Raw genomic sequence first — 27,872 nt, forward strand, 5'->3', positions numbered from 1 at the left:
ATCCAGCTTCTTTACTCACCATGGAATGATTTTTAAACACACGACCAGTTTGTTTCTTACAAGCAAATCAGTTTTGATGTTTTAGACTTTTGAACCGATTAACTTTCTTGTTTTATCAACGATGAGAAAACAGTCTGTAGCTGCAGCCCTGTTCAGAGCACACCTGCGGTTTTAATTTTGACAAAAACTGAGGCCTTAAATGTAAATCGTCTGAGGATGTAATGGATATCACACACACACACACACACACACACACATCAATTAATTACACTGAAGAAATGAGGAAGATGTCTGGATGAAGGTTCGTCTTTTCACCGTCAGATTTCAGCCAGTTCTGCAGATAATTTAAACAAAAACACGTTTCTCTCGGTATAAAAGCCTTCAAACATTCAGACCAACTGTTTTATCAATCAGAGCTCCTCATCAATTAACCGTTTGAGACGTCTTACTGTCTAATAGCACAGATTTTTTGTCCGAGTTCAGTTAAACCCGGACTTTTGTGGGTCGAGTTCGACATGCGGAGGAGTTACTCCTCCATCGCTCGAGTCCGCCGGCTGTTACAGGCGATATTTGCGAGGAAAATGTGTTTAAAAATATATATTTACGAAGAGCGTGAAAAATTCAGGACATTTCCAAACATTTTACAACATGTTGTGATTTCCAAACTAAAAAAAAAAAAACCTAGCTAGTTACTTGGTGGTTGCCATGACAACGGATGTAATACTCAAATCCTCTCATTTCTTGTACCTGGTTTCTCTTAAAAGGAAGTCACGTGTCATTAAAAACAAAACAAAAAAAGGACACAAAAATCCATAAAGACGAACATGATGATTCTTTTTTTTTGTTTTGTTTTTTTTAAATCATTTCATCCACGAGTCCGGCTGAAAATCCTTTCGAGTCGCTCCAGGAAGATGCACCTTCTCGTCATCTTGCCTGAATTTTTGTCACAGTTTTGAAGCATCACGAGCGAATCTTTGTGCTGACGGACGTTTCGTTTATTGAAATGAAAGAACAGAGGGATCGTCCGTCCGCTCCACAGAAGAACGGTTTGAACGACACTCTGAGGCGGCAAACGAAGCAATCGTGAAGAAACCTGAAGAAACGGGACCTTGAAAAACGCTGCAGAGGGTTTGATGGTGGTTTGGGGGGATGGGGTGGGGGGGGTGGGGTGGAGGTCCATGTCTTTGGATGATGCAGGTTTCTATTTTTTTTTTTCTTCTCCTGATGTGAAAATGCGGGTCAGTCGATTCGCCCTCATTTTAAACCTCGTTCAAAGTCACTCACAGTGTTTGCAAGAAAAGTCTTGTTTTAGATTGTCCGCCATTTTGCCTTTGACATCATCATCATCATCGTCCTCAACATCATCATCATCAGACTGTAGTTGTTCCTGTTTTGTTGAAGCCTGCGGGATCCAGACGACCTCAGTCCAGCTCTGACCTCCGACCTCCACCAGATCAAAACACTTCATCACCTCATTTCTCCACAGAAAGGAACGAGAAATTAAACTGAAACACGACGGTCGCAACGTCGACTTGGACAGACGTCACGATCACATGGGAACCGTTTCTGACCATCAGAGCTTCACTCGTCATGAAACAAAGAAACGAGTCGCCGTGTTGGAAAAAAAGTTTGTTTTATCAACCTGAATGTGGCTCAGAAATAAGTTATTCCTCCGTCTCTCCCTCTGTTTGGTGTTTGTGTTCTAGGATCCCTGATGAATGAATAACTGGCTGCATGTAAAGTCTATTTTACATGAACATCCCGACGAGGTCGCTGTCGTTACGCTTCCAATCTATGTACTGGAGTTTCTGTAGGTCAGGGCTCGTCTGAGAAACTCTTCTCATCGTTCATATCGATTAGTAAAAGTGAAATTCAAGCACTTTTTAAGCACTTTCAAGGCACCTAAAGCAAAAATGTTCAGGCTCTGAAAGCCTTTTTTGTTATTTGTATTATTATATTATCCATAGTTTACCAGCTGTTTGTGTTAACTTTCATTTTATGTTTCGATGCAGGTACAACAGTTGACTGGCTACTTTTAATCTGCAGCACGTCTAAAGGTTAGAAGAAGCATTTTGAGAGGAGATGGTCGCCCTCGTGGCGCCTGGAAAGATGCGCCCTTTTCGTTTTGGCGTCCGCATCAGTCGACGACGGGATTATTTCACTTCAAATATTAGAAGATTTTTGGTTTACATGAGTGATTATGTGGCTCAAACACGAGATTATGTTGAAACTCAAGCATTTTTCAGGATGTTTTTTTGGTTTAAATTAAGCATTTTTCAAACTTTCCTTTCATGAACCCTGAACCTCTGAAGCTCCTTCCTGTTGTAGCGACTCATCTGCCAGAAAAACAAAATGGTTCCCATGTGATCCCGACCTCCGGAGTGTCATCGCCGTCCCTGATGAGTATCCTGTTGATCTTCGGCACCAAATCAGATAATCGGATAATCAAACAGCATTTCAGCTCTCTGGTGTCTTGAAGTCTTTTTTAATCTTTACGGAGGATCAGGTGGAGCTGAGTTTTTCCCCTCACAGGAAGTTAAAGCTCCGTGTGACGACTTTCACATCAAAATGTCTGTTTTTTTACTTTCAGTGTTGAAGTAACGAAGAGTTGAACTGAACATAAAGCTTCATCGTCAGTGTACTGGCTTGTACGCATGTTTTCTGATGATCTGCAGCACCGTGACGGTTCATCGTCTCTAAAAATGTTGTCCAGGGTGTCGGTATTGAGCTTTGAACGATAAATGCGTCATGTGGTGTGCAAGTGTTGAGCGTCGAGCATGTAAACGAGGGCTCCCGTAGGTCTGAGATGAGGGCATGAACCGGGAGGGCCGGCCGGGTCACCGTCTCTGCTGGCTGTAGACGGGGAAGGCCAGCGTGACGTTGAGCGAGTCGTTGTGTTGGACCAGCGAGGTGTGCTGGTAGTGCAGCACCAGCTCCTTCAGGGAGCCGTACAGGTTGTAGGGCTCAGCGAAGCCGTAACCGGTGCCCGTCTTGTTGATGACGCAGTGTTTCACCTCTCCGTCCACACTGGGGGGGGACAGACAGACAGATTAGATCAGACTGGGAGAGAGACAGGAGAGGTGGACAGACAGGTGAGGAGGTGGGCAGACAGACAGACAGACAGACAGACAGGCGAGGAGGTGGGCAGATAGGCGAGGAGGTGGACAGACAGACAGGTGAGGAGGTGAACAGATAGACAGACAGGCGAGGAGGTGAACAGATAGACAGACAGGCAAGGAGGTGAACAGATAGACAGAGAGGTGAGCGGGGTGGACAGACAGACAGACGAGGAGGTGGACAGACAGATGAGGAGGTGGACAGACAGACAGGTGAGGAGGTGGGCAGACAGACGAGGAGGTGGACAGACAGACGAGGAGGTGGACAGACAGACGAGGAGGTGGACAGACAGACGAGGAGGTGGACAGACAGACAGGTGAGGAGGTAGGCAGACAGACAGACAGGCAAGGAGGTGAACAGATAGACAGAGAGGTGAGCGGGGTGGACAGACAGACAGGTGAGGAAGTAGACAGACAGATAGACAGGTGAGGGGGCAGACAGACAGACAGACAGACAGGTGAGGGGGCGGACACACAGACAGACAGACAGACAGACAGGCGAGGAGGTGGGCAGATAGGCGAGGAGGTGGACAGACAGACAGGTGAGGAGGTGAACAGATAGACAGACAGGCGGGGAGGTGGACAGACAGACAGACAGACAGACAGACGAGGAGGTGGGCAGACAGGCGGGGAGGTGGACAGACAGACAGACAGACAGGCGAGGAGGTGGACAGACAGACAGGTGAGGAGGTGAACAGATAGACAGACAGGCAAGGAGGTGAACAGATAGACAGAGAGGTGAGCGGGGTGGACAGACAGACAGGTGAGGAAGTAGACAGACAGATAGACAGGTGAGGGGGCGGACAGACAGACAGACAGACAGGTGAGGGGGCGAACACACAGACAGGTGAGGGGGCGGACACACAGACAGACAGACAGGTGAGTCTTACACCACAGAGCAGGCGTAGCAGCCCGGCTTGCTGCTGTCTCGGACCAGGAACGTCCCGTCTCTCTTCCCGCGCAGCAGCGACTCGGCCTGACTGCGGTTGATGTTCCCCAGACGCCACAGACGCTCGTCGTGGTGAGGAAGGTCCTCCTCATCCTCCACCATGCTGTACTCACTGAGGAGGAGGAGTTCATGTTAAACAGCTGAGAGACGCCCCCTGGTGGCTGTTTCCATGGTAGCACTCAAATAACAGCAACCAATAGTCTATAATCTATTAAGTGTCAAAACCAAAGACGTCTGTTTGACAAAAGCTGTCAGAAGATTTAACTAATAAATCAAACAATTTGTTGTAAATAATAACTATTCATGACTTTTTTCCTTCCTTAAGACTGAAGTTATACTAAAATGTAAAATTGCAGAATTAATGTAGAATCGACACAAATAAAGTATGAATATAATTGTTTACTGTTATTATTGTTTAATAGCCTCTTTTATTGTTTAACTGAGCTCCTGAGGGGAAGGACCGTGAGCTTGAAGAGAAACTAGATTTGTGATGTAATCTGTTCTTTTCTGGCTTTATAACTGAAACATGAATTACACTGTTTGGATTAACAGCAGCAGAACTCGACACAAAACGGAAAGGAAATAAAAAGCAGCTGCTAATTTCTTATAACTCCTTAAATATTTCAAACTTATCAAACATTAACTTTGACAGCAAATGTTGTAACTTGTGGTTTTAACTTGTGCCGAGCTGTGTCCAGAAATATTACACTTATCATATATTACTATATTGGACTCAAAATATCCCACAATGCATTGTGACAAGATGGTCACTAATCAAGTATTATATACCACCAAGCATCGCAGGGAAAGAAGATGGAGGTAATTAACTGCACAGTGAGAAGAGTCCAAAGGTATTGATCAGCACTTTACTACCTGTTGTTTCTGAATAACAGGCCGTTGCTATGGACGATAACATTATTTATCATTTTTAAGTCAGTGTTTTGTGTCACTGTATTGGTTTCTTTGGTCTGAAGTCGTGTCGGGGTTCGTTTTGCAGCTCGCTGTATGATCACCTACACTGAACTGGCTGGATAGTGAGTAATGAGTGATTGACGAGTTAAAGAGTGATTGATTTCGAACACAATCACAGTCTTCCTCAGTGTGACAACACTGAGGAAGACTGTGAGAGTCTAAAACGGCCCCTGAGACGTCCATCCATCCAATCCAGCACATTCAGAGCTTCGTGGAAACGGGTACAGTTCAGCCTCACCTGCGGGGCCTGATGCTACAACCTGATATTCTTTAAATCCCCAACCAGACAGGTCTGATATTAAGAGCCGGCTTGAAACTTACTCCTCTGTGGTCTCGTTCTTCAGGCCGAGCCACTCGTTCAGTTTCCTCTGGCGAACTCCCTTCTGGGTCAGCCACCTGAGAGACACACAGCGTTCACAGCGGTCAGTGAGACGGCTTTGATGAGATCTGTGTGTGTGTGTGTGTGTGTGTGTGTGTGTGTGTGAGTGAGCCTTACATGAGGTACTGGTCCCTGGTCTTGCGGAGCTGGATCAGGTCTGGCTTGATGCTGTTCATCTTCTTGTCGATCTCTCTGTAGTCCGCCGCCTGTTTCTTCAGGTCCACCTCCAGGTGGTGTTTACTGTCAACGATCTCACTGATCCGAGACTTCAGCTTGTCGTAGTTCTCCATGATCCTTTTAAAAAACAGAGAGATGAGAGGGTTAAACTCTCAACACTTTCAGTTCACCATAGTTTCATAGTTGAGTGGTTGCTGGTTGTTCAGGCTGCAACTGGTTATTACTTTCAATGTTGAGAAATCTGTTGATTATTTTCTTGATTAATCAATTAGCTGTCACAAAATGATAAAAAAAAAAAAATGTCCATCAGTGTTTCCCCAAACGAGGTCCTCAAATGTCTCGTTTTGTCCACAACCCAAAAATATTCAGTTTATTGTCAAAGAGGAGTAAAGAAACCTGAAAATATTCACATTTAAGAAGCTGCAATCAGAGAATTTTTACTTTGTTGTTCATGAATCACCAACTATTTTGATAATCGGTTAAAGAAAATAGAGTTAATCTGTCCTTTAAAGCCAGTTTGGCTCCACAGTCCTGCCTTACAGCTGCTGGTTTATTAATTAAGAGCTCAAAAAGGGCAAAATGGACGTCAGACTCTTTACTGGATCGTTTTTGCCCTTAAAAGCAAACCTGCCTGAACACATATTAACAGACTGGTTAAATTTAAGACTAGACAGAATGCAATTCAATTTAATTAACTTGTGTCCTCTCACACTGGCCAAAACATCTGAGTATGATGAAGAAGCACGAGCGATGATATGGACTGGAATTAAATTTTTTCATGAACTTTCAAATTTCAAAAACTGAGGTCAAAACTATGAAAGTCTGCTGGGAGAGACTGAACATGTGCTCCGTTATCTCCATAATTAAATGGCGGCCGGTTTTTCACTCTCTCTCTTTCAGTGTGGACGTCCAGATCAGATATAAACACTTTTGTCTGCTGGTGTGGTCGTCAAACATGTCGTATGAGCTAATTATTATGTCCCTGAGTACAGAAAGAGTCATGAAAAAAACCTGAAAGTTTCACAAGAAGAGAAAAGTGTTTTTGGTTTAGAAATCCTCAACATGTAACTAACACAACTCCTCTTGTTTCTACAGAGTCCTTGGTGACGGATGGAGCCACAAACCAGACTTCTATCAAAAAAAACACCAGTTTTAGCAGTGAAAATGTATTTTAACTCGACTCCGTTACAACTTTAAAACTTAAAGCGAGTCCAGAAAATCGGTCTGACCGACGAAGCTTTTCTCCTTCAGACTAAATTTACCAGCAGGTGATTCCTTCCTGCAGGCTCTGATGCCATGGCAACAAGAACTCCTTCACATTTGTACCAGTGTGTGTGTGTGTGTGTGTGTGTGTGTGTGTGTTTTAAAAGTCTCCGTCACAGTTGCCATGGTAACACCCTACCTCTGGATCTCCTTGTCGTTGCCCTCCCGACGAAACTTCTCGATGTACTCTTTGCTGAAGCGCTCCTGAGTCTGGCACTGCTCCTCGAAGATCTTTATGGTCTCGTTGAACGCCTCGATGGCCGTGCGCTTCATCTGGATCTCCTGAGGGAGGAGAAGAAGAAAAAAACGTCAGAGGAGTGGAGGATTTAAAAAAAGAGAGACGAGGGCAATGATGGGAAAACGAGGGGGAAGGAAGAAAATCTGTTGTGTTGGATTCTGTCTGAGGTTTCTTCCTGTTAAAGGGGAGTTTTTCCTCATCGTCTCCTCGTTCTTCCTCCTGTGAGGATTCATGAATCCTTAATTCTGAGTTTTGTTGGGTCTCTCTTATCTAAAGAGTCTGGTCTAGACCTGCTCTTAATAAAAAGTGTCTCGAGGAACTGGCACTATATAAATAAAGATCGATGGATCGATGTGAATTGTATTTAATCTCTGGCTAGTTCAGGCTCCACCCTGTGTTGTTTGTCTGTTATTACAACAGGTGGCAGTAAAAACTACACCTGAGCTGGAACCGTCTGTATTAGTAGGTGGACTTGAGGTGACATTTGACACCTTTACTTTCCTACTATATTCATTGTGTTCTTCAGGGTTCACACAGCTTTTTAAGAGTAAAATAAAGTCCCTTTTCAAGCACTTTAAGGTAGTGAAACAAAAATTTCCAAACCCTCAAAGACTTTATCGTCATATATGAAATGTTCCTGTGAATCTAAATGCAGTTGGGAAAATTAAGTCCACATGACCATGATGGTGGCTTCACACAGAGCAGAAAATGGCCCCTTTTCATTTCTCCATTCCTCTCATAAACGATTTAGAAAGAAGTGGAAGCAGCCTCCGTTTTGAAGCCTTGAATTTGGTTTTACGGGTGTCACATAGTCCCACACTAAAGCCAAACCTGCCTTTTCATTTATTTTCCTCTAAATGGGGCCATCATTTACTAAATGAACATCCTGCTGTGCTGAAGAAGACTGTAAACTAGAGACTGAGAGCAGAAACTCATCAGGAAAATGTTCACTGAGCTGATGAACCAGGAGAGAAGTCGCCCTCTGTTGGACATAAGAAAGAATGCAAGTGTATGGCTATTCTGTGTGTGTGTGTGTGTGTGTGTGTGTGTGTGTGTGTGTGTGTGTTCTTCCACCACTGATCTTTAAGACTGATATTATAAAATGGCTTTTATAAAGTCTGAAGCAAAGTTTATAGACTGTCAGCAGAAACTCTACTGCAGACCTGTTGGTAATAACGTAGAGAAACGACTTTCTCCTCCTTTGCTTCAAACCAAAGACCCTCTGATGAAGCCGCCTCTGTTTGAACAAAACTTTTTGACTTTTTCAGATTATTTGCTTAAATTATCGTCCTCTTTGGTCTGGCTGAATGTGCTCGGCTTTGGTCCTGTTAAATGGATGCGTTTGATGTTCGTGATGTGTTAATAACCGGAGCAGTTATTTCCAGAGTGTGTGTGACCATTATTGGGGTATTTGGTGTATTTATCCCCGTGCCGTGGTGTACCTGTGAGGTTCTGGTGTACTCTTCGTACAGTCTGTCGTACTCTCGGTTCTTCTCCTGGTACTGCAGGTGATACTCGTGGAGCTTCTTCCCCACAGCTTCAATACTGTCCTCCTTCACCACCTGGTCCTGAACAACGGCAACAACAAAGTCCGATCAGACGAGCTCGGCTTAAACAAACACGCCCAGCGACCATCGGACGGTCTACAGACCTGCTGGTGTTTGGAGACCGGGTAGAGCAGCTTGACGTCCAGCTTGGGGTTGTACTGGGCGAGGGACTCGTGGCGGTAATGGTTGATCAGCTCCACCACCGAGCTGAAGGTTAAAGGGTCGGAGAAGCCGTATTTTCCCTCCCGGTGGAAGATCTTTATCAGTTTGTTGTTGCCGCCTTTCCTGAAGGTGGTCAGAGAAGATTCGACCGTTAAACCAAAGCAGCAGACGATGTTATAGTGGTCGACCATTGTGCTGCAGACTGGGACTGTACTATCACTTATACCACCAGTGTCTATTGAGGTTTTTGATTTTATAAATACTCTTTACATTATTTCCAGTGTTTTACCTTAAATCTATTTTACCAGAGCATCTGAATGTATCAGGAGGCTGAATGTAAGACTTTATCCACCGTTTAGTTAAATTTAAGGCTAATTTCGTGATGAAAAATAAACACCGATTATGAAAATAGTCATACAAATTCATGCTGTTCAAAAGTATAAATTTGGCAAAATGACAAGAACGGGTTCAGTTAAAGAACATTTTCTGCAATAAATGTATTAATATGAAAAAAATGCATTTGTCCTTAATAACATTAATCACTTCAGCTGTCTTACAGTCTGTTTAATGCAGCCGAACTGTAACAGGATGACAGAGACATTTGAAGTCGACTCTGAACCAAAACAGGCTATTTTAAGGCCTTTTATTAGTAAATGTGGATTCAAGACATTTTAAGGGATTTTTTAGGGACAGCTGCAGCCGCCCTGTTTACTGCAGAGGAGTCAAATTAAAAATTACCACTCTGTTTAAAAAAAAAACTGATTTTATCTTTAGACTGAATTTAATGCTGCATGTCCTTGTTTTTAAGGCTATTCAAGGCCTTGAATCTACAAGACAACATTTAGACAGTTGAAGTTTAAGTGTAGAATAAAGTTTTTCCACTAGTGTGCACAATCACAATCTGGATTTAACTCTAGTATTTCAATTTTATGTTACTTTCTATTTCTACCCCAGATTAAAATAACCTTAACTGGCTTCTAGTTACTGTACAGATTCAGATTATTAATACAAATATTAATACAAATATGAATAAAAAATATGAATTAACTAATAAATCATGAAGTATTATTATACGTTTAACTAATCAGCAGTATATAAAGTCACTTTTCCAGCTGCAACATTATAATGATGAACACATTAGTGCATCAATAAATATCATTAATATTGTATATTGTTCTGCACAATGGGTATTTTTTACTTTAAGTACATTTTGATGCTAATATTTTTGTACTTTTACTTATGATTGCATGGCATTTACTTACTACTTTACTGCTAGTTTTACTTGACTAAAACATCATCAATTAAGATATTCCTAAAATAAGATTTAAGATTTATTAAGGAAATGTATTACTTTATTACAATTACTTCAGTACTTCAATTCATCTGGCTTCATTGGCAGGAAGCATCAAAACATAAAACACTATTAGAACAGTATAAAACATCAATAACGTTAATGACATTAAAATATCCTCTAGTTAAATTTCAGCAGGTCATAATCACACTGTGTACTGTGTACGTGTTTAGTAATTCCTTCTATCATCCAGAAGTCCGTTTTTGGGACCTAGAGACCTGGTCGTGCCTCAGGAGACACTGACACGGTCTGTGTGATGATGTTTACCTGAGAGTCAGAGTGTAATCTCCGTGCATCTTGGTGGAGGCATCTCGAACCAGGAATGTACCGTCAGCCGTGTCTCTCAGCTTCTCATTCACCTCCTCTCTGCAAACACACACACACACACACACACACCAGCTCCATTAAACTGGATGCTGACTGGGCTCATCTTATAGCCCATTTAAGAAAAAGAGAAATCAGTCATGTAGTAAAAAAGAAAAAAGTAAAAAGGTGCTTGTCGCTGATTTTTAGGATGTTTGCAAGCTGTGTTTTGCGTATCGGTTTTGTATTTTTGTGTATTTTAAACGCAAAACTTTGCAAACTAGGCTGTGACATGTGCTGTTGTTTCATGCTTTAGACCAGGGGTCACCAACACAGTGCCCGTGGGCACCAGGTCGCCCCCAAAAGACCACATGAGTTGCCCCTGCAGGCCTGTTCTAAAAATAGCACAACTCATCAGTGAGCTGCGTCTAAAATTAATTTTTTTTCTGTTGCTATTCTTTTTTAATCACACTTGCATTTATATATATTTGAAAATGACAATATCTTAAAAATAAAAGAATTAGTTTAGATAGTTTTAGGTGACCTCTGACCTCTTCGAGTTCAAAGGTCAAAGGTCAGTGTTGTGCGCATGACAAAACTTTGCCGCTCGTGCAGAGTAAGCTAGCGGGCGCAGCGGAGATGAAGGAGCTGAATGCGGTTTCTAACCCAAAAAACATGGCAGAAAAAAGAAAGGAAGCTCATCATTTTCACAGTGAGTGGGAGGAAGAGTTCTTTGTTACTACTGTGAAAGAAAACTGCGTGTGTCTCATTTGCGGGGCGACGACAAACCGGCACAATGTAGAAAGACGCTTCACTACGGGTCACAGAGCTAGCATGCTAACTGCCATGCTAACTAGCATGCTAACTGCCCACCGGGAAGCTACAGGCAGAAACAGCCCGTGAGCTGAAGGCAGCTTTGGGTAAGCAGCAGTCTGTTTTCACCAGGCCGGAGGAAAAGTCCCAAAAAGCAGCCGAAGCCTCGTTTAGAGCTCCACATTTTCAAACAGATACCAGATGTTGTCAGGGGCAACACGGCGGTGTCATGGCAACGTTAAATAAAAATATTGATTTTTAATTGTGTTCAATTCAAAAGTGTGTTCATGAAATGTAAACAGGTATCATTTTGTTAAAAATGCCGCAGGTTTGTTCATTAGTTTAAAATGTGATAAGATTTATTTAGAATTATGAAAGTTGATTTTTCTTAAACATTATTTAATTGATCACTTTTACAAACATAGTTGATGATGTGTTTAAAGGCTCTTTGTCAGTGGGCAGTGAAAATGGAACATTGTTTCTATGAAATGTTGTAGAAGTGATCATCTGAAAATTTAAACAGTTGCTGAGATGAATAGAAATTAAATGTGTAATATTGATTTTATCTGTTTCCCACCTTGTTAAGTCATTGTTAATAATTATTGTGAGGAATCACTAACGTGATCAGTGTCTTCACATAGATGTGTATCATTAATCATTAATAATAATAATAATATATAACTAAAGGCAAACTGAGCTAATTTGTTATTTCAGAGGAGTGTGGCAAACTGGTAGCCCTTCGTATGACTCAGTACCCATGAAGTAGCTCTCAGTTTCATAAAGGTTGGTGACCCCTGATTTAGACTCATCCCTGTACAAATAAACTCTGGTGAATGTGACAGCATATTCTCAGTGACTCTGAGTGAAACAAAGCCAAACTGGCTGCCTGGATTATAATCTCATTGCACATCCTTTGTAATGTTGTTGTTTTTTACTATGAGTGACACTAGAAATAGTTTTTTACTTCAGTCTTAGTTGTTTTAGCTGGACTGTCTTGTTATCCATTATTGTGTGTGTGTGTGTGTTAGTTACCTGGAGATGTCTCCCCAGTACCACTCGGCGTCCTGCAGGGCCATACTGTTGTTAAAACTACTAGAAGCTACTGGAGTCGAGGACTTGACAGGTTTAGGAGGCAAAGCTGCAACAGAGACAGAGAGAGAGAGAGACACACATTTAAGATTTAATAGTTTCGAGAACACAGGATCAGTTTTTAATCTTCTACATCGGTCATCTTCAAACAGATTCCCAGAGTGAGTGACGCACCAGATGGTTTGTTGCACAGAACCATCTGGGAAGTCGTGCATGGAGACTGTTTGTAAAGAGGCAGCACTGGATGAATCATCTGTCTATCAGCGTCTAACAAAGGCTTCCGTCAAACAGTCGGATCAACAAACCGAATCACTCAGTTAAAACTCTTGCTGAAGCCAGTTGGGATGAGAGCCGTTCTTTGCTCTTCTGTCAGTGAAGAAAAACTGATGCTTTAGTAGCATCTGCGCTGGAGCCACCATTTTTGTCACTGCTAACAACTAGCAGACAACAAATTCAGCTGATGCACACCTGCAGTCCCACAACGCTCCCTGCAGCACATTCACTCACATGCAGTCTCAATAAAAAGGTGTAATTATGCTTCTCCTGGTGGTGATTGTACAGCACGTGGAGTGTCGTTCAGACATTAGTGGCCTAACAAAGACAGATCGGCGTATTTAAGCATCAGCTATATACACTTATACGCCGTCCTACATGAGCACTTTAGTTCTCAGTGCATAATGCAGAGAAAGAAGCTTGGGGTATTAACAAATGGTGTAAGGCAAAGCAAATATATTAATCTAGTGCCTTTCAGACACAAGGCAATTCAAAGTGCTTTACAGGAACATTAAACACAATAAAAACAAGACACAGAAACATTAAATTGCACGTAGCATTAAACTGTAATGTGTAATCACATGGTTTGGACAAGCAGCATCTTCATCATAGCACTAGTCGTTAACTTGCTTGAGAAACACATTGCCGAAGAGTTAATAAACAGTGACCCCACAGTTTCCTCTTTTCAACATAACTAAACATAACCATGTCCCCGGAAAACTTTCATGTCACTCGAGCTTATGACTTTTGTTTGTTATGTTAGCGAGGTAGCTAGCCAGCTGTAGCTTGTATGTGTATATTACTACAGTCAGTAAATTAGCAGATTGAACGGTAAGCGGCAAACGCATCACTTCCCGTTCATTCAGCAGCTCAGCAGACGGTGCTGCGGTGGTTTGAGTCTGCTGACTTTACCTACGTTGTTACCTAGTTGGAAAGATGCAGCGCTGGAAGTAACGTCCGCCCTGAGAGTGACTGCCGTTATCTTGCCAACCCCTGACAACGAGCAAAATAATCTGTTGTTTCTACATCGTTTGTAAACTGTTAGTACAGAAATCCACTTTTTCACTATCGGTATCGGCTCCACAAGTCCAAATCAGTCTTGGCTTCTTTTGTACTTGTGTTGTATAACGTACGTAGAAAACAAAGAGCTCATAGAAGAAATCAGGAAACAGAGACGACGTTCACTCAAACAAAAAAATCATAAAACCTGCAAACCAAACCGTGAAAGAATCTGGATTTATCAGCATAAATGATGGAGAACTTCCATCTTTTTTAATTCATATATTTGACCTATTTAATTATAAATGCATGCGGCCTATTTAATATTAGAGTATGTGTGAGAATGTTTCATACGGCGAAAAAAAAAGTATTCAACAATTTGCATATATTGTTGAAAATTAAATAAAAATCGAGTTTTTAGATTTAGTTTCCTCTCCTCGGCTAGAAGACCACATGAGGCTGTTGGATCAACCAATCAGCTTGCTCGACGCGCAGGGCCGCATAGAGAGTTGGGAGGTGCGAGTGTTGGCTCCTTTGTAACCGATTTTTACCCATAACACCCCTCTCTGCGTAGGGTTGCAAAGACGTTTAGATGCATCTTTGGAGCAGCATAACGCAACACAATAACCTGTTAAATAAAATACACTAAATGCAGAAACGCATGATAATTAAGATCAAATCTGACCAAAAGCACTATTTTACAGAATGGCGCAGCACAATCAGCAGGACACCTACAACAGCCACGATATCCCGACTGAGTCAGACTGCCACCAGGTGTTCGTCCCCCCTCCAGGTTCAGGTTTGAGCTCCTACCTGGACTCTGCATGTTAATGTAGCAGAGGATCTTGTCTCGTCCTCTCACCGGCTCGGCCTCGGCCCGGCCTCCCTCCTGCCGCTCCATGTCGGCCTCTAAACCGTCACCCACCTCCACGACGCCTCAGAGGTGAAACCAAACCCGGATCCTCCTGTTCTGGATCTCATGATGTCCTGCCTACAGCCGAGCGCTCTGATCCTGCCTCGAAAAAACTGACGTCATCTCAAAGGAAGCAGGTCCGGGCTACATTCTCCTTACTGAGCTCGATTTTTTCGGTCTTTCCGGCTATCAATCTTTTACAAAGACGCTTTCTACTGCTCTGAAAACTGAAATCTGCAGGATATTCTCCTTCACTGCTCTCTCTCTCTCTCTGCACCTGCAGGCGGATCTTTTACATTTTCACCTTTGCCGAGACTCATCTACAGAGAAACTAACAGCCTGGAGAAACATTTCTTAATGCATTTATCCGATTTCTGCAGCCGCCTTCAGTGTTTTAAGAGATTTAAAACGACGCAACTTTCTCTCCGTCTCTCCTCCTCTCTGAAAGGCAGCCTCAGTTCAAAGCTCAGGAGAGCAGCTTGGAGATGTGTGACATCACCGCCGCCCCCAGCCAATCCTGGGACGGCAGTGATATCACCGAGGCAACACCTCCCTCCCCTCCCCTCGTCTCCTCTGCTGCATCTTTCAGTCTGTGGACGGATGATGTCATCGTTTCAGCTGCCGTTCAGTCTGATTGACTTGACTGATCAACATACTGACTCAGTGACTGGACGAATCAATCACCAGCTGCTGCACATCGACAGGCAAATGACTGATAGAAGAAGATTTCTTTTTTTTTTGATTAGTCGTCACTTATTCAGTCTATAAAGTGTCGACCACAATAAGAGTCTGCAGCCATGCTAGCAGCTCTGACAGGCTGCACTTAGACACTGTGGTACTTTGAGCTGTTAGCATGCTAATTAGCAAACTACAGCTCAGGCTATTCCACAATCTTAATCTGGTTGTGTTGAAGTCTGACAACATTTCTAAAAAAGGTTCTGGAAAATCTTGTCTTCTCACAACTTCCTCTTTTTTTTGGTGGACATTTTACAGTCAGATATATAGATATAGATTATAGAATAGATATTTCATTAAAAAATACACCAATTTAAACCTCATGGTGGCGTCATTAGGATTCATCCTCTGAGAAACAGGAATGCTTGTAGAACATTTTGTGCCAATCCAACACTTTCGTCCCTACAGTGATGCCACAAACAGGTTTACAACTGAGAGCTAAAAACAGTTTTCCAAATGGGTGAAACAGTTGCAGCCTAGATCCACAAAATATCATCAATATTATTGTCAACAGACTGGGAACCATGTTCATTTATAGCCTACATTGAAGAACATAAGCAATATTTCATATTAAACTTGTGAAAACCATCCCTGACTTCATATCATCACTAAAACTCTAAGTCTAAAACTGGAAAATGTCTGATTTAAATCAGGATCTATGAGGTCAAAAAAATAAAAATTTAAATCTGACTGCTTTTTATACTCTGTGTTGGACACAAACAAACAAACAAAAGATACTCAGGTCTAAATAAACAGGCTGTATCGACAAATGCAGCCAGGAAATCACAGTTTTTACTTCTCAGATTTGCTCTTCTGTCCCTCCATAATCTCATCTGGATGGAAAACTGTGACAAACATCTGACATTTAACCTTTCAGCTTGCTGCTGGTTGCTGCTGACAGCTGTGACTTGTGACAGTGACACAGAACCAGTGTGACGCTGCTTCGTGGCAGTTGAGAGGAACTGAAAGTCACAATCGAGGACTCAGGACACAAAACCGTTTCCGCCTGTTACACCTGAGCAGCTTTCCTGTACAGTGGGCGCGGTACTTTTCCATCTTGGGTTTTCTTGTTACGGTGCTTCAAGTCTTTGTTCTCACTACGCATTAACAGCTGACTGGATGGCGTAATGGCTTTTAATTAGGTTTGTGCGATATGACCACAGTTTCATGTCCATATATGGTCATTTCATATCCAGATACATGTCGTGATTTTCTGTAATTTCAGTGAATAAATAGCTCAAATAAAATGACCACATGCATGACAGTCATCGACCGCTGAGCCCTCTGCCATTGCAACAGCATGACCAACACAGCCACACAAAGACAGGGTCCAAAATGAACACTCATTAGACAAGAAAGAATATTAATAAAATAATGTAATTTTAAAGCAGTTTGACACCGACTGCTCCAACAAAAACAAAACTAAGTGATGCCTTTGCAACTAAGAGACAAGCTTAGCGAAGCTCCATGAACACCACAAGTGGACGTAACTTCTGCTTCTGAACAGTGAAGCCGATGCTGAGGAGCCATAAACCTGCATTCTTTCTACCGTCCAGCAGGGGGGCGACTCCACTGGCTCCAAACAGGAAATCTGATTGGATGGACGTCTATGAGAAAATGAGCCGACTTCTCAGCTCAGTGAACATTTTCCCGATGAGTTTATGGTCTCAGTCGCTAGTTTACAACACAGCAGGATGTTCATTTAGTAAATTATGGTCCCATTTAGAGGAAAATAGACGCAGGGTAAAGTAGAGTACGCTTAACGACAGGACTAAATTGAGACTAACCAATCAAAGGAGATCTTCGTGGAATAGATGTCAATTCTGACGTCAAAAAACCAAGATGGCGACGCCTGTGAAGCCAAACTGAAGGCTTCAAAACGGCGGTCCACAAATGGGCATGGTGGCCACGTCCACTTCTTATATACAGTCTATGACAACACACACGTACCTGGTGCAGCCTGGTTCATGTTGAGCTCGCTGGTTATCAGGACCTCCAGGACCTGAACCAGAGGATCCAGACTAGACTCAGACCTGAACAGGAACAGAGACCCACAGTCAGACTCAACAGCAACACTCACATACACAGGATTCATATAGACGGACAGCTACGGCACTGAAAAGACAGAAAATTATGATTCTTGTGGTGTAATTTAAGAGCAGGGACCTCGTTGTCATTAGAATTTAGTTCTCAGCATCTCTGCCCATCGCTGCCAGTGTCATTTGCATTTTTTAAATCATACAGAAATAAAACTCTGCTCTGTAAAGCAGCAGCAGCAGCAGGAGTCAGATTTCACTGATCACGTGACCAGAGGAAGGAGAGCGGACCGACATGACGATGGAGGAGGAGTTGGTGTAAGAGCAAAAGACTAAAGTTTCCTGTTTTCTACTTGGCAACATTTTGGATTTAAGAAGAATTAATTTGAGGGGATCTAAAGACCAAAGTAAGCGCTCTACAGATAATCCAGTGTCATCTAAGAAAATATTTTCTGTAAAATGTTCGGTGTGATGAGTTTATTCACTGGTGGGAACATTTCCTCACCGTAGCATCTCGAGGTCAGTAGAGTAAAACTGCTGAAACAAACTCAGTAAAGTGGTAAAATCATCTTAGATGATTATTGTGTTGTACTTCTTTCTATAAATTCTATAAATATTTGTTACTTGTTCATTGTTACTGTAATAACCTGCAATAAAGATCAAATCAAATTCAAGCAATTTTAGAATTAGCTCAAAGAATCTGTCAGCATTAATCAAATAACATTAAAATTACATTAATGACTTTACAGTACTTGAGTAAATTGAGTATTTTCATATTGTGTGATGTACAACAAGTGCTGCTGTAAGGTGTGTGTGTGTGTGTGTGTGCTTGCATTGTCGTCTTTGTGGGGACAAATTTCAGCTTTAAACCACTGCAGAGAGTATTTTTCTACAATCAGAATTGTTTTAGATCAATATATTTTAGTCAAATTTGATGGAAAAAAAAAACGTATGGCACATTTCAATACTTAAACGAACGGCTCAGGCTTATTGTCACTGACCCTGCAGTCTGTCTGTACAGCAGCGGGCTGAAGCTCTCTGCCAGGTTTCGGGGGCTCAGCTGGTTCCTGGGGCCGTGCAAACAGAGCCGGGCCAGGTGTCGGACCACGCTGAGCAGGGTTAGGCCGTACTGGGCCGGGTAGGCCGGCGAGCTGGCCACCCCCCGCAGCACCTGGGCGCAGTCCTCCAGGTCCCGGACCTCTGCAGACGAACAGGACTGTTAGCAAAAGCTGAGGCTACCAACAACCACTCACATCGGGGCCGGGAGGGGCTGCTTTAACCTGACCTTGCACTGCGTGAATCATGTCGGCCTGCAGCGAGGAGGGGAGGACGGGACCGGGGAGATCCTGCAGGAACCGGACCACCCCGTCACACAGGGGCGTCACCTCCAGCTGCTCCAGGTCTGAAAACAAACACACCCAAGTTTAACCCCATGAAGGTGTCTGCATGTTCCTGTTTGAACTGATCTGAATCACAAACTGATTGTCTTTGCAGCAGGAAGCTAAGACTTCGATCTCGACGTTCTTCCCTTCATGGAGCAAGTTGATGACGTCATTAATTTACGTCACCAGCGGTACAAAACATGGCGACAACATGCGGCGCAGTGGCACCACCCACACTCAGTAAAGATAAGGGTATCATACGAGACTAGACGACCGCCTCATCACCACGTCAGCATAGCTTGTCGCCAAGGGAGCTAAATAAAGTCCCAAAGTCAGGCTACATTTTAGCGAGGGAAAAACTAGCACAGCCATTTTCAACAGGGTCCGCTGACCTCTGACCTCCAGGTACTCAGTGTGTGGTGTAAAAAAAATACAGTGGTGTACAGTGTATGTACAATAGTTAGAGTGTTAGTGTGTAGTGGAGAAATACTGATGTAGGCACCGGGGAAATATTTCTGTTCTGTCAAATCTCCGTTGCTCTCTGCTCATAAAAACGAGCCTCGCTCAGAAACTAAAACATGGAAATAACTCAAATCTCTTCTGGAGGGTTCACAGATACTTAGTTTTTGTTCCTACATTCACTGTTGTTTTGGATCAACATGTTTTGTGTCTTTATTTAGTCACATTTGATGAAAAACATGTCTGATTTCTGTATTTTTTTCCATTTGGCCCAGTTTGAACCCTTTTCTCAGTTATTCTAGTTTACTGACTTATGTGGTATTATCTTTATATGAAGCATTTTAAAGATACGCCAAGAAATTATGTCACAACAAGCAAAAATACCAACACAGGCGGCCCATTTAAATTACAGGCTTCAAAGGGTTAGATAAAAAAAGAGATGTGATCTACTGTAGGTTCGGTTATTCCTCTAAAAAACTCAACACAGTTAATGTGACAAATATTCCTAACTGGTGATAAAACATCTTCTCTCTCTCTATGTCACCTCTTCCTGTCTGCGTTTCATCTCTGATCTATCTAATAAAGGCACAAACGCTTTCAGCCAAACATGTCTGACAGAAGAAGAAGAAGAAGAAGGAGGAGGCTCCTCACCAGCGTCGGCCAGCTGTCGGGTGTCCAGACCTCCTCCGCTCAGACTGCGATACACACTTGTGCTGTCCAGACCTGCAGCAACACACACACACACACATTAACAACACAACACATGACCCAACACAAAACAAACACAGTCTAAAGCACCAGATATAAACAGCTGAGGAGGAACTAAAACCACGTTACATACAGACGTAACAGAAGTGGGTCTCTGGTGTCATGTTGAATATTGGTTCCGATATGATGCTGCAGTATGCCTCAGAAAAAAAAAAAACTTTTCAGTATCTTAGTTTTGGGGCTTATTAACATGTTTAACCTTTTTCTGTCCATTTAAGAAAACTATTTCACCCATTTTGATAACTAGTTATCATTTTATTCCTGTTTTTTCTTACAAAACTTTCCTAAATTTAAGCTTCTCAAATGTGCAGGTTTGCTGCTTCTCTTGGTGATAAGTGATATTCAGACAAACTGAACCTTGTCACTTTGGGCTCTGAGTCATTCTCACGACATTTCTCTTTACAAATAAAACAATCAATCGATTGATGGAGAAAAGAATCAGTAGATTAATCCATAATGGAAACAATCTAAATAGTAAATATAAAACTAAATAGTTTAAAGTGAGCTCCATCTCAACAACTGCAGTGATGAGAAATAATAATCTGATGCCAGAATATGTAACAGTACAACAGTCACAGGGGACACGTTACTGCTCCGAGTACTTTTAATATTCGAAATTCGGGTTTCCTGATTATACTCAGATACTTTTATTGAACCCCTTCAATACAGGACTTTCACTTGAGAGTATTTTTACATGGTATTATTAGTGCTTTCAAGCAGCTGATGCAGATGTTTAAACAATCAGATGAAGAGCGTTTGTCAACTGGAAAAACTGACTTTAACAACAGGAACTCTTCAGGAAACTAGTTCCACGTTCTTTCTCAAAGTTTCTACGTTTATTTTAAGTTCACAAGTTTTGAAATTTCCGTGTGAGATCTCCATGGCTGTGCAACAGACATGTGATGGGAGGAAACTCATGTAAATAGATTTTGGGATGTTTTGTGTTGATTTAGATGAACTGTTGTGTAGCAGTACTTTGTAAGGGTGTGAGATCGGTACCTTTGGTCTCTACGGCCTCCATCAGTCTGCTGAGCAGCGGGGGGGCTGTGTCTGGAGGTCCAAACTGATCTGGGAGGTCCGGCAGCACGAAGCCTGAGAACAAACACAATAAACACCAACAATTCAACATAACAACAAAACAGAACTTCTGTAGCTCGACGACAACAAGCGGCGCATTAAATTCTCCTATTAAACAGAAAATATCTGCTTCTCTGATTAAAAAAAGACGACTGTGGACATAAAAACTGAAGGTGGCACGTTAACTACAACTCCCAGGGTGCATTTCAGTACCAAACGTCCAATCAGAGCTTCAAATTCAAGTTTTTAAAGCCTCTTCTGCTCACAGGCTTCTGGAGGAACAAAACTCTCTCAGTCGTAAATCCTCCATATTCCTCCGAATGACCGAACCCAAACAGCTGATCTGTGACATAATACAGTGCACAGCATGCGTATGAATACAAAAGAAGAGAAAATGCAATGCAAAACAAAATGGCTGTCTGACAGGAGGCAAAACAGTGAAAATATTCTAAATACAGTGCCCATTCAAACGTTTTAGGTGGTTTAATTATGTTTCGCTGCCACCCCTGTCCACAGCAGTTTACACAGGGAGAATAAATGGACTGTAAAGGCCAATAAAATGTATTTTTACTTTTCTAGGGAGGGGGGTGGTCACTGGCGGTAAACCGCCGGGGTACGGCATATGCTTTTTCAATGTTGTAAAGGGAAAAATCCGTGCTGTCAAAGCCCTAAAAACATGCTCAGTTTGCCGTCAGATTAACGTCAGGGTTTATAGAAAGTCTTCAGAGAGTAAAAGCTGCTTACTTTTAACTGTTATGTTTTCAAGGTTGGGAAAATGCTTGACTTTTAATATGTAGATACATTGATTTTCACCATAATCTGGTGTTTCATCAACACAATCACTCACACAACCCAGAATTCTTGTTATATTCACAATTAAACGAGCCTGTCGGTGGATTTGTTTACTGTCTCGCACCAGATAATAATCACGATCAAAGCACACAAAGTTAATACGTACAGCTGATAAAATAAAGTGACAACACACATTGATCGCTGTGGGTATTAAGGAATTCTGTAAACTTTTCACAGTAGCTTTAAGTCTAAAAGGGGCTTTTGTTGGTGAATATTAAGGAGATCAGTAAAACAAAATACTGAAATGGAAATTCACAGCTGGTAAAATAACTTCAGGAACCAGCGGTTCCTCCGATTTTAACAGCTCCATAAACCAGAAGCTCAAACTGCTTCAAGTGCTTTTACTTTAATAAGGGCGAAAGCTGCAGGAAGCAGAGAGGATTTTATATGTTGTGTGAAACAGAAAGGTAACAACAACAACAACCGCAAGATCACTGCTGCCTACCAGCCACACACACACACACACACACACACACACACACACACACACACACACACAGTAAATCAGACACACACACTTCCTGTGTTCTCTAAGGCCCGTGGCAACAGAACAGAGCTGAAATCTGTTCAGTCAGCAACCACAACCCTGACTAAACACCAGCTGTGTGTGTCTGCGAGCGCTTGAGGATTTCTATAATGTGTTTTTCATCGTCCTTTGTCCTCAATGGAGTGCAAAGAAATGCCACTTATTTCACTGGAATTGTTGCTTTTGTGTGTGTGTGTGTGTGTGTGTGTAGGTGTGTGTGTGTTTGTGTGTGTGTGTGTGTGTAGGTGCCTTATTGTGCATACCGCTGCTGCTGAGGAAGCAGCTGAAGGAAACTCAAGTGTGAGTCACAGTGAGCTTTGAGTTTGAGTTTTCAGGCAGAAAACAGGCTCAAAAAACAGAGACTTTCAGTGACGACCTGAAGCGTCCAGATGATTTAGAATAAAAACACGAATACTGACACACATCGTAATAATATTCTGGGAGGTCATGAGCTACTTAAACACAGGACGATTTAAGATGAGATCCTTTATTAGTCCCACGGCTGGGAAGACCGATGACTTCAGCACCTTAATGAGTTATTGGAAAGTAGAGCTGCAACGATTCATCTATTAGATGTCAACCAAAGCCCTAAATGTCTTAATTTGTCCGCAGCTTAAAGATATTCAGTTCACTGTCACAAAGGAGGAAAGACACCAGAAAATATTCACATTTAAGAAGCTGCAATCAGAGAATTTTGCCTTTTTTCCTCAAACAAAATGACTCAAAGATGTTAAATGACTATCAAAATAGTTGGTGATTGATTTAATGGGAAACACTGATGATTTTCTGTCATTTTATGGTCCAAACAATTAATCTATTGATTGATAAATAATCGTTAGTCAGTGTAAAGCCACTACGGGAGCCTCAGGGGATGCCACAAGAGTTAAAGTTAGCAGCTGCAGCAGATGCCTCAGTCTGGTTTGTGTCATCAAATATTTCATGTCCTCAGAACAGAAAACAATATTTCAAGGAGTTTTTACGTTCCTGACCACCCTCGTTTACGTCTGACCGATCTTGTCGTACTCACCCTCTGACTCCGAGTCGGTCCTCACTGACGCTGCAGACGGCGGTCTGGGTGGGCGGGGCTTCGGGGTGGGCGGGGACATCCTCTTTCTGCCAACAAACTCCACGTACGTCCCCGGGAAGTCGCCTTTCTCCTGTCGGCACGAGAGAGAACAAGTAAAGAGGTGTAGAGACGTCAAAAAAACTGTGTGGTGATGTGCGTTATTGGTACTAATCATAAATGTCACACACACCAATGATACTGGTCACTATTCTACCAGATGTATGAGTATAAGTGTTGCAACATCTCACAAGATCAGTGCGGTGTTGTAGGTCAGGAGTACGGTGTGGGATGGGGTCAAAATAAATATAGAACAGCGAGCACTTGTTGTGGTCTTGATTTCACATGTTGTGCACATAGTTTAACGCGTTGTGACACGTTCTGACAGATGATTAGACATTTGGACTGACAGGCTGGACCTGGCCCACAGGCCTAATGGGGTTCGGTGCTGTACAGTGTTTAGCTGCTTGTGCGAATCACATAACTGCAGCTGCTGTTAGCTAGCGGGTTAGCTGCCTATACTATAATTATGTTAACATACACGTTACACATATAACTGTTTGCTATAGTAGGAGAAATATGGTGCTGCTGTTGTCCAACATGATGATGGAGACTCTCAGTTTGTGTATTTGTTGCATCATATGTAGTTTTATATGTATGTTCTTTTAAGTGAGGGTAGTTAACTTTAGAGGGGGGCATAACGGCCACACTGCAGGGCATCCATGGCGCTGTTCACTTGGCTGTGGTATAACTCAAGCAGGAACCTTCCTTTGCTGGCTGAGTGGGAGGGATGGTATCACTTAACATGCAGAATATCTAATGTGCACAATGAGAGGAACATTTGACATTTAATGTGATAACATCAAACTGCCTGAGCCAAGAGCTGTGGGGTGGAGGGTGGAGGGTGGAGGGTGGAGGGGGGTGGACTGATTCCTCTTAAAGCAGCAACATGAAACAAAACTCGTCGGTACAGTTTCTAGAAGCATTTCACCCAGATTTTCCTCCAGCTCAAAGACAATACTTCTGATCTGCGATGAACTTCAACACAGAGGACCGTTTGTAGTTGTTTATCAGACAAGAGTGCGTCTGTTTTAACTGGAACAAACCAGACTTGACTAAATCTAACTGTCTGATCAGCGAGTGCGCCGGCGTACCTGTGTGGTCTCGTTGAAGCCCGGCAGCCAGCCGATCTCTGACGGTCGTTCTTCGGCTCCGTTGCTGCAGCCGAGTGCCAGCAGCGCTCCTTTACTGACCAGCAGCATGTCTCCAACATGCAGGTCGATGTCCTCCTCCCGCTCCTTCTTATAGTCGTACAGCGCTCGGTACTGAAAGCCCTCGGAGCTCATCGTGACGCCTGATGCCGACGGCTGCGTATGGCTTTATAATAACTTACAAAAACAGCTCTGAGTAAAAAGTATAAAAATAGGGTTCACTCTTATCCTGAGTCGATCTAATGTGGAGAATCTAGACTACATGTGAGTAAATATGGCGTTTCCATGTGTGTGCGTGTCTCCCCTGTCTCCATGTCTGCTAAAGTCCTGTCATCCCTCCAGGCCGAGCCACAGCCAACTCAAAGCATCCTCGCCGTTCATGAACAGGAGTCTCAGCAGAGGTAGCGGCCACATCTGGGGAGGCGACGAATCAACCTGAGAGACGAGAGGAGGTCAAAGTTTAGAGGAAACGCAGCAGATGGTCACAGGACACATGGAGGGTGGAAACTGTTGGTGAATTAATTAGTTAGTCGACTGACAGAAAACATAGCGCCAAATACTTTGGTTAATCATTTAAATCATTTATGATGCATAAACATCAACCATTCTTAGAGTCCGGCTTCTCTCACGTGAGGATTTTCCCTTTTATAATCACAATAAATGTATATTATATCTCACCAGATATCTGATATATCTGATATATCTGGATATCTTTGGCTTTTAGACTGAAGGCTTCATCATGGACTTTGGCATTTGTTATTATTCTCTGACGTTCAGATGGACCAAATGATTTATTGAAAAAAGAATCAGACTGATCGACGATTGCTACCTGACATTTACCAAAACAACATGTTTACAACAATCTAATGTGTCCCCGATGTTTCCACAGTCCTCCAACCTTTATCAAGACAGAGGCAGGATTTCAATGTCCAACATTCTAAAAAATATATATACATATGGTAGGAAATGGGAACAAAGAATATTAAAACTGAATCACACAAAATATAAAATACATAAATAAATACTGCACATATGCAATGAGTATTAACAACATCACATGTGGTAGGTGGACTGTTCAGCTTCATTATTTGACCAAAAGAAGCCAAAGTTGTCAAACATCAAATGTTGTCAGACCACATGCAGCCATTCAAGAAGTTTATCCAAATAAAACACAGTCACAAAACTGGTAAAATGATTATTTCAATTCAGGAAAAATCCAACCAAATGAGAAATCCATAAAATCGTGAATCTGAACAGACATTGGACATCATCTTTGAGTTTGTTATTATCGCTGCTGTGGACACATTTCAGTCTGAACCAAAACATTGTTGAGGTTTAAAATCAATCAATCAATTTAGCTAGTGGATGACAGCATAAACACTTATCACATATATGTGATGCTGTGTATTTTCGTTTTTTAAAGGACTCCCGTGGCTAGTGGTTTGTTTCAGCTCTGCTGTAAAACCCTGCAGGGAAACCTGATCTCACGAGATTATCAGTTTACAATCATGTCAATCTGGAGTTGAAACGGTCAGATGATTAATCAGCAACTACATTTGGGGAAAATGCCAAATGTGACCTGGGACAGCACCTCAGCTGGGAGGATTTCCCACTTTTCATTGTCTTGTGACATTAAACCGAATATATGACAAAACAGGACATTTAAAACTGCCATCTCCAGGATTTAAAGCCTTGTGATGGGTACTTTTATTATCTATTACTTTCTGACATTGGAACAACTCCTGGATTAGTTGAGCAAAAAGACTAATCGATAGTTGCAGTAATCATTAATTGCTGCTGTAGATTAATGAGGAAAATGATCAAATCCTCACAGTGGAGTAGCTGGAATCAGAATAATAGACATATTCATCAAAATGTACCTACAAATAATTAATTGGTCATTTTAGGTTAAATATGTATATAATAATGATAAACAATATTCAATTCAGTTTTAAGACTTAAACTGATATTTACCCATCAGGTCCCGTCAGGAGACAATAACTGGTAAGCAGAGTAATTATAATGCAGAGGAATTTTAGGCTATATTGAAATGGCCGTAAAGATAAAATCAAATCACAGAACATACAACACCATTAGTAGTTTTGCCATATTCGCGTTTTTCTGATTTGAGCTTTAATTCGGTCAAAACATGCCGCTTTTTAAACAGGCTTTCGTTAAGTAAACAGTAGCAAACAAGGAAAAAACGGATCAGACTGAAAATTTCAGGTACTTTCCGATTTTCCGCCTAAAACAAACAGAGCAAGAGTTAGCATGTCATCCTGGACTGCATCTCCGCGGTTTGGACTTTATGTTAAAACCCCAAAACATTGTAAAACGGTGTCACAAAATCCCAGACACGAAGCACAGACACACTGAAGCCCTCCAGGAAACGGGAAACGATAATGCATGCCAGCGCTAGCTTAGCCCGCTAGCTTGTGTCAGTCGCTCCAATTTCTCACCTTTTGATTTTTCACCAATTAAAACCTCCGGCAGAGCAAACAGCGGGCGCCATTACGGAGACACGACGTCCAGATGCTCCCCAAATTGAAATATTCCGACTTTTTTTATCGATTATTTTCCAGATGAAGACACTCGTGGTTCAGCCGTCGGGATGTTAGCAGCTACACTGGTGTCAAGCTAGCAACGGCCACAACGACTTCCGGTACAGACTACCAAAGTAAAACAGGTTTAACGGTTTAAATCATCAATAACTTTAACTAACTGTTTACTTTTAAGGGGAAATGTAGATCTATTATGAGTAGTATGAATCCCACATTAACTGTTTCTTCAGGAATGCCCTTTAACTGTATATTCTACCTGCTAAGGTGCGTTATATAACAGTGCAAAGAGCAAAAGTGACAAGTTCCGGCTGGCTTTCAAAATAAAATACCTCTGGCGGACATGTGCGTTACACGCCTCCAGCGACAAACAAATGGTATTTTTTCAAAGGTGAATGTTTAAAATTTGTAACAAAATGTCGGGTTTTTTCCACAATCTTCTTTTTTACATCGCATATTTGTTGCGTGAAGAGGCACGCGCGGATTTAGGAGATTACAATTGATCACAGCTGGGCAGGGAGGCAGGGCACTGACGTCACATCCGGTAACCTAGATTTTAATGCAGTGTGCAGCGCTGTCAAGACAGGGGACTATGGCAACAAAAGAGTGTGTGAGTGTGTGTGTGTGATGGGGGTTGTACTGTATTCATGCTGCCCTCATT

The 27,872-nt window shown here is 42.2% G+C and overlaps 1 protein-coding gene across 1 annotated transcript; it reads right to left on the reverse strand.

Annotated features, from left to right (window-relative positions):
• Window positions 1-2,821: 2,821 nt before the first annotated feature.
• LOC139204217 (phosphatidylinositol 3-kinase regulatory subunit alpha-like) lies at window positions 2,822-27,287 on the reverse strand. Its single transcript, XM_070834198.1, has 17 exons — window positions 27,113-27,287; window positions 24,597-25,088; window positions 23,407-23,536; window positions 20,924-21,016; window positions 19,808-19,879; window positions 18,601-18,717; window positions 18,317-18,515; window positions 17,230-17,312; window positions 12,303-12,408; window positions 10,422-10,520; window positions 8,746-8,926; window positions 8,537-8,662; window positions 6,996-7,138; window positions 5,534-5,710; window positions 5,359-5,433; window positions 4,007-4,177; window positions 2,822-3,027 (listed from the first exon to the last, which is right to left on the reverse strand). The coding sequence occupies exons 2-17, from the start codon at window positions 24,786-24,788 to the stop codon at window positions 2,838-2,840; spliced, it is 2,154 nt and encodes a 717-aa protein (XP_070690299.1). The 5' UTR covers window positions 24,789-25,088; window positions 27,113-27,287; the 3' UTR covers window positions 2,822-2,837.
• Between the last annotated feature and the right edge of the window lie 585 nt (window positions 27,288-27,872).

This window comes from Pempheris klunzingeri, chromosome 7 (assembly GCF_042242105.1).
Source record: "Pempheris klunzingeri isolate RE-2024b chromosome 7, fPemKlu1.hap1, whole genome shotgun sequence".
NCBI lineage: Eukaryota > Metazoa > Chordata > Actinopteri > Acropomatiformes > Pempheridae > Pempheris > Pempheris klunzingeri.

Bases quoted from the DNA above. Each gene is read 5' to 3' on its own strand.
- LOC139204217 (XM_070834198.1), bottom strand. From the start codon at position 24,788: ATGAGCTCCGAGGGCTTTCAGTACCGAGCGCTGTACGACTATAAGAAG. The intron at 21,017-23,406 runs GTGAGTACGACA...GTTTGTTCTCAG, and splicing joins GACCGACTCGGAGTCAGAGG to GCTTCGTGCTGCCGGACCTC. The intron at 12,409-17,229 runs GTACGTGTGTGT...TCTCTGTTGCAG, and splicing joins CATGAACCAGGCTGCACCAG to CTTTGCCTCCTAAACCTGTC.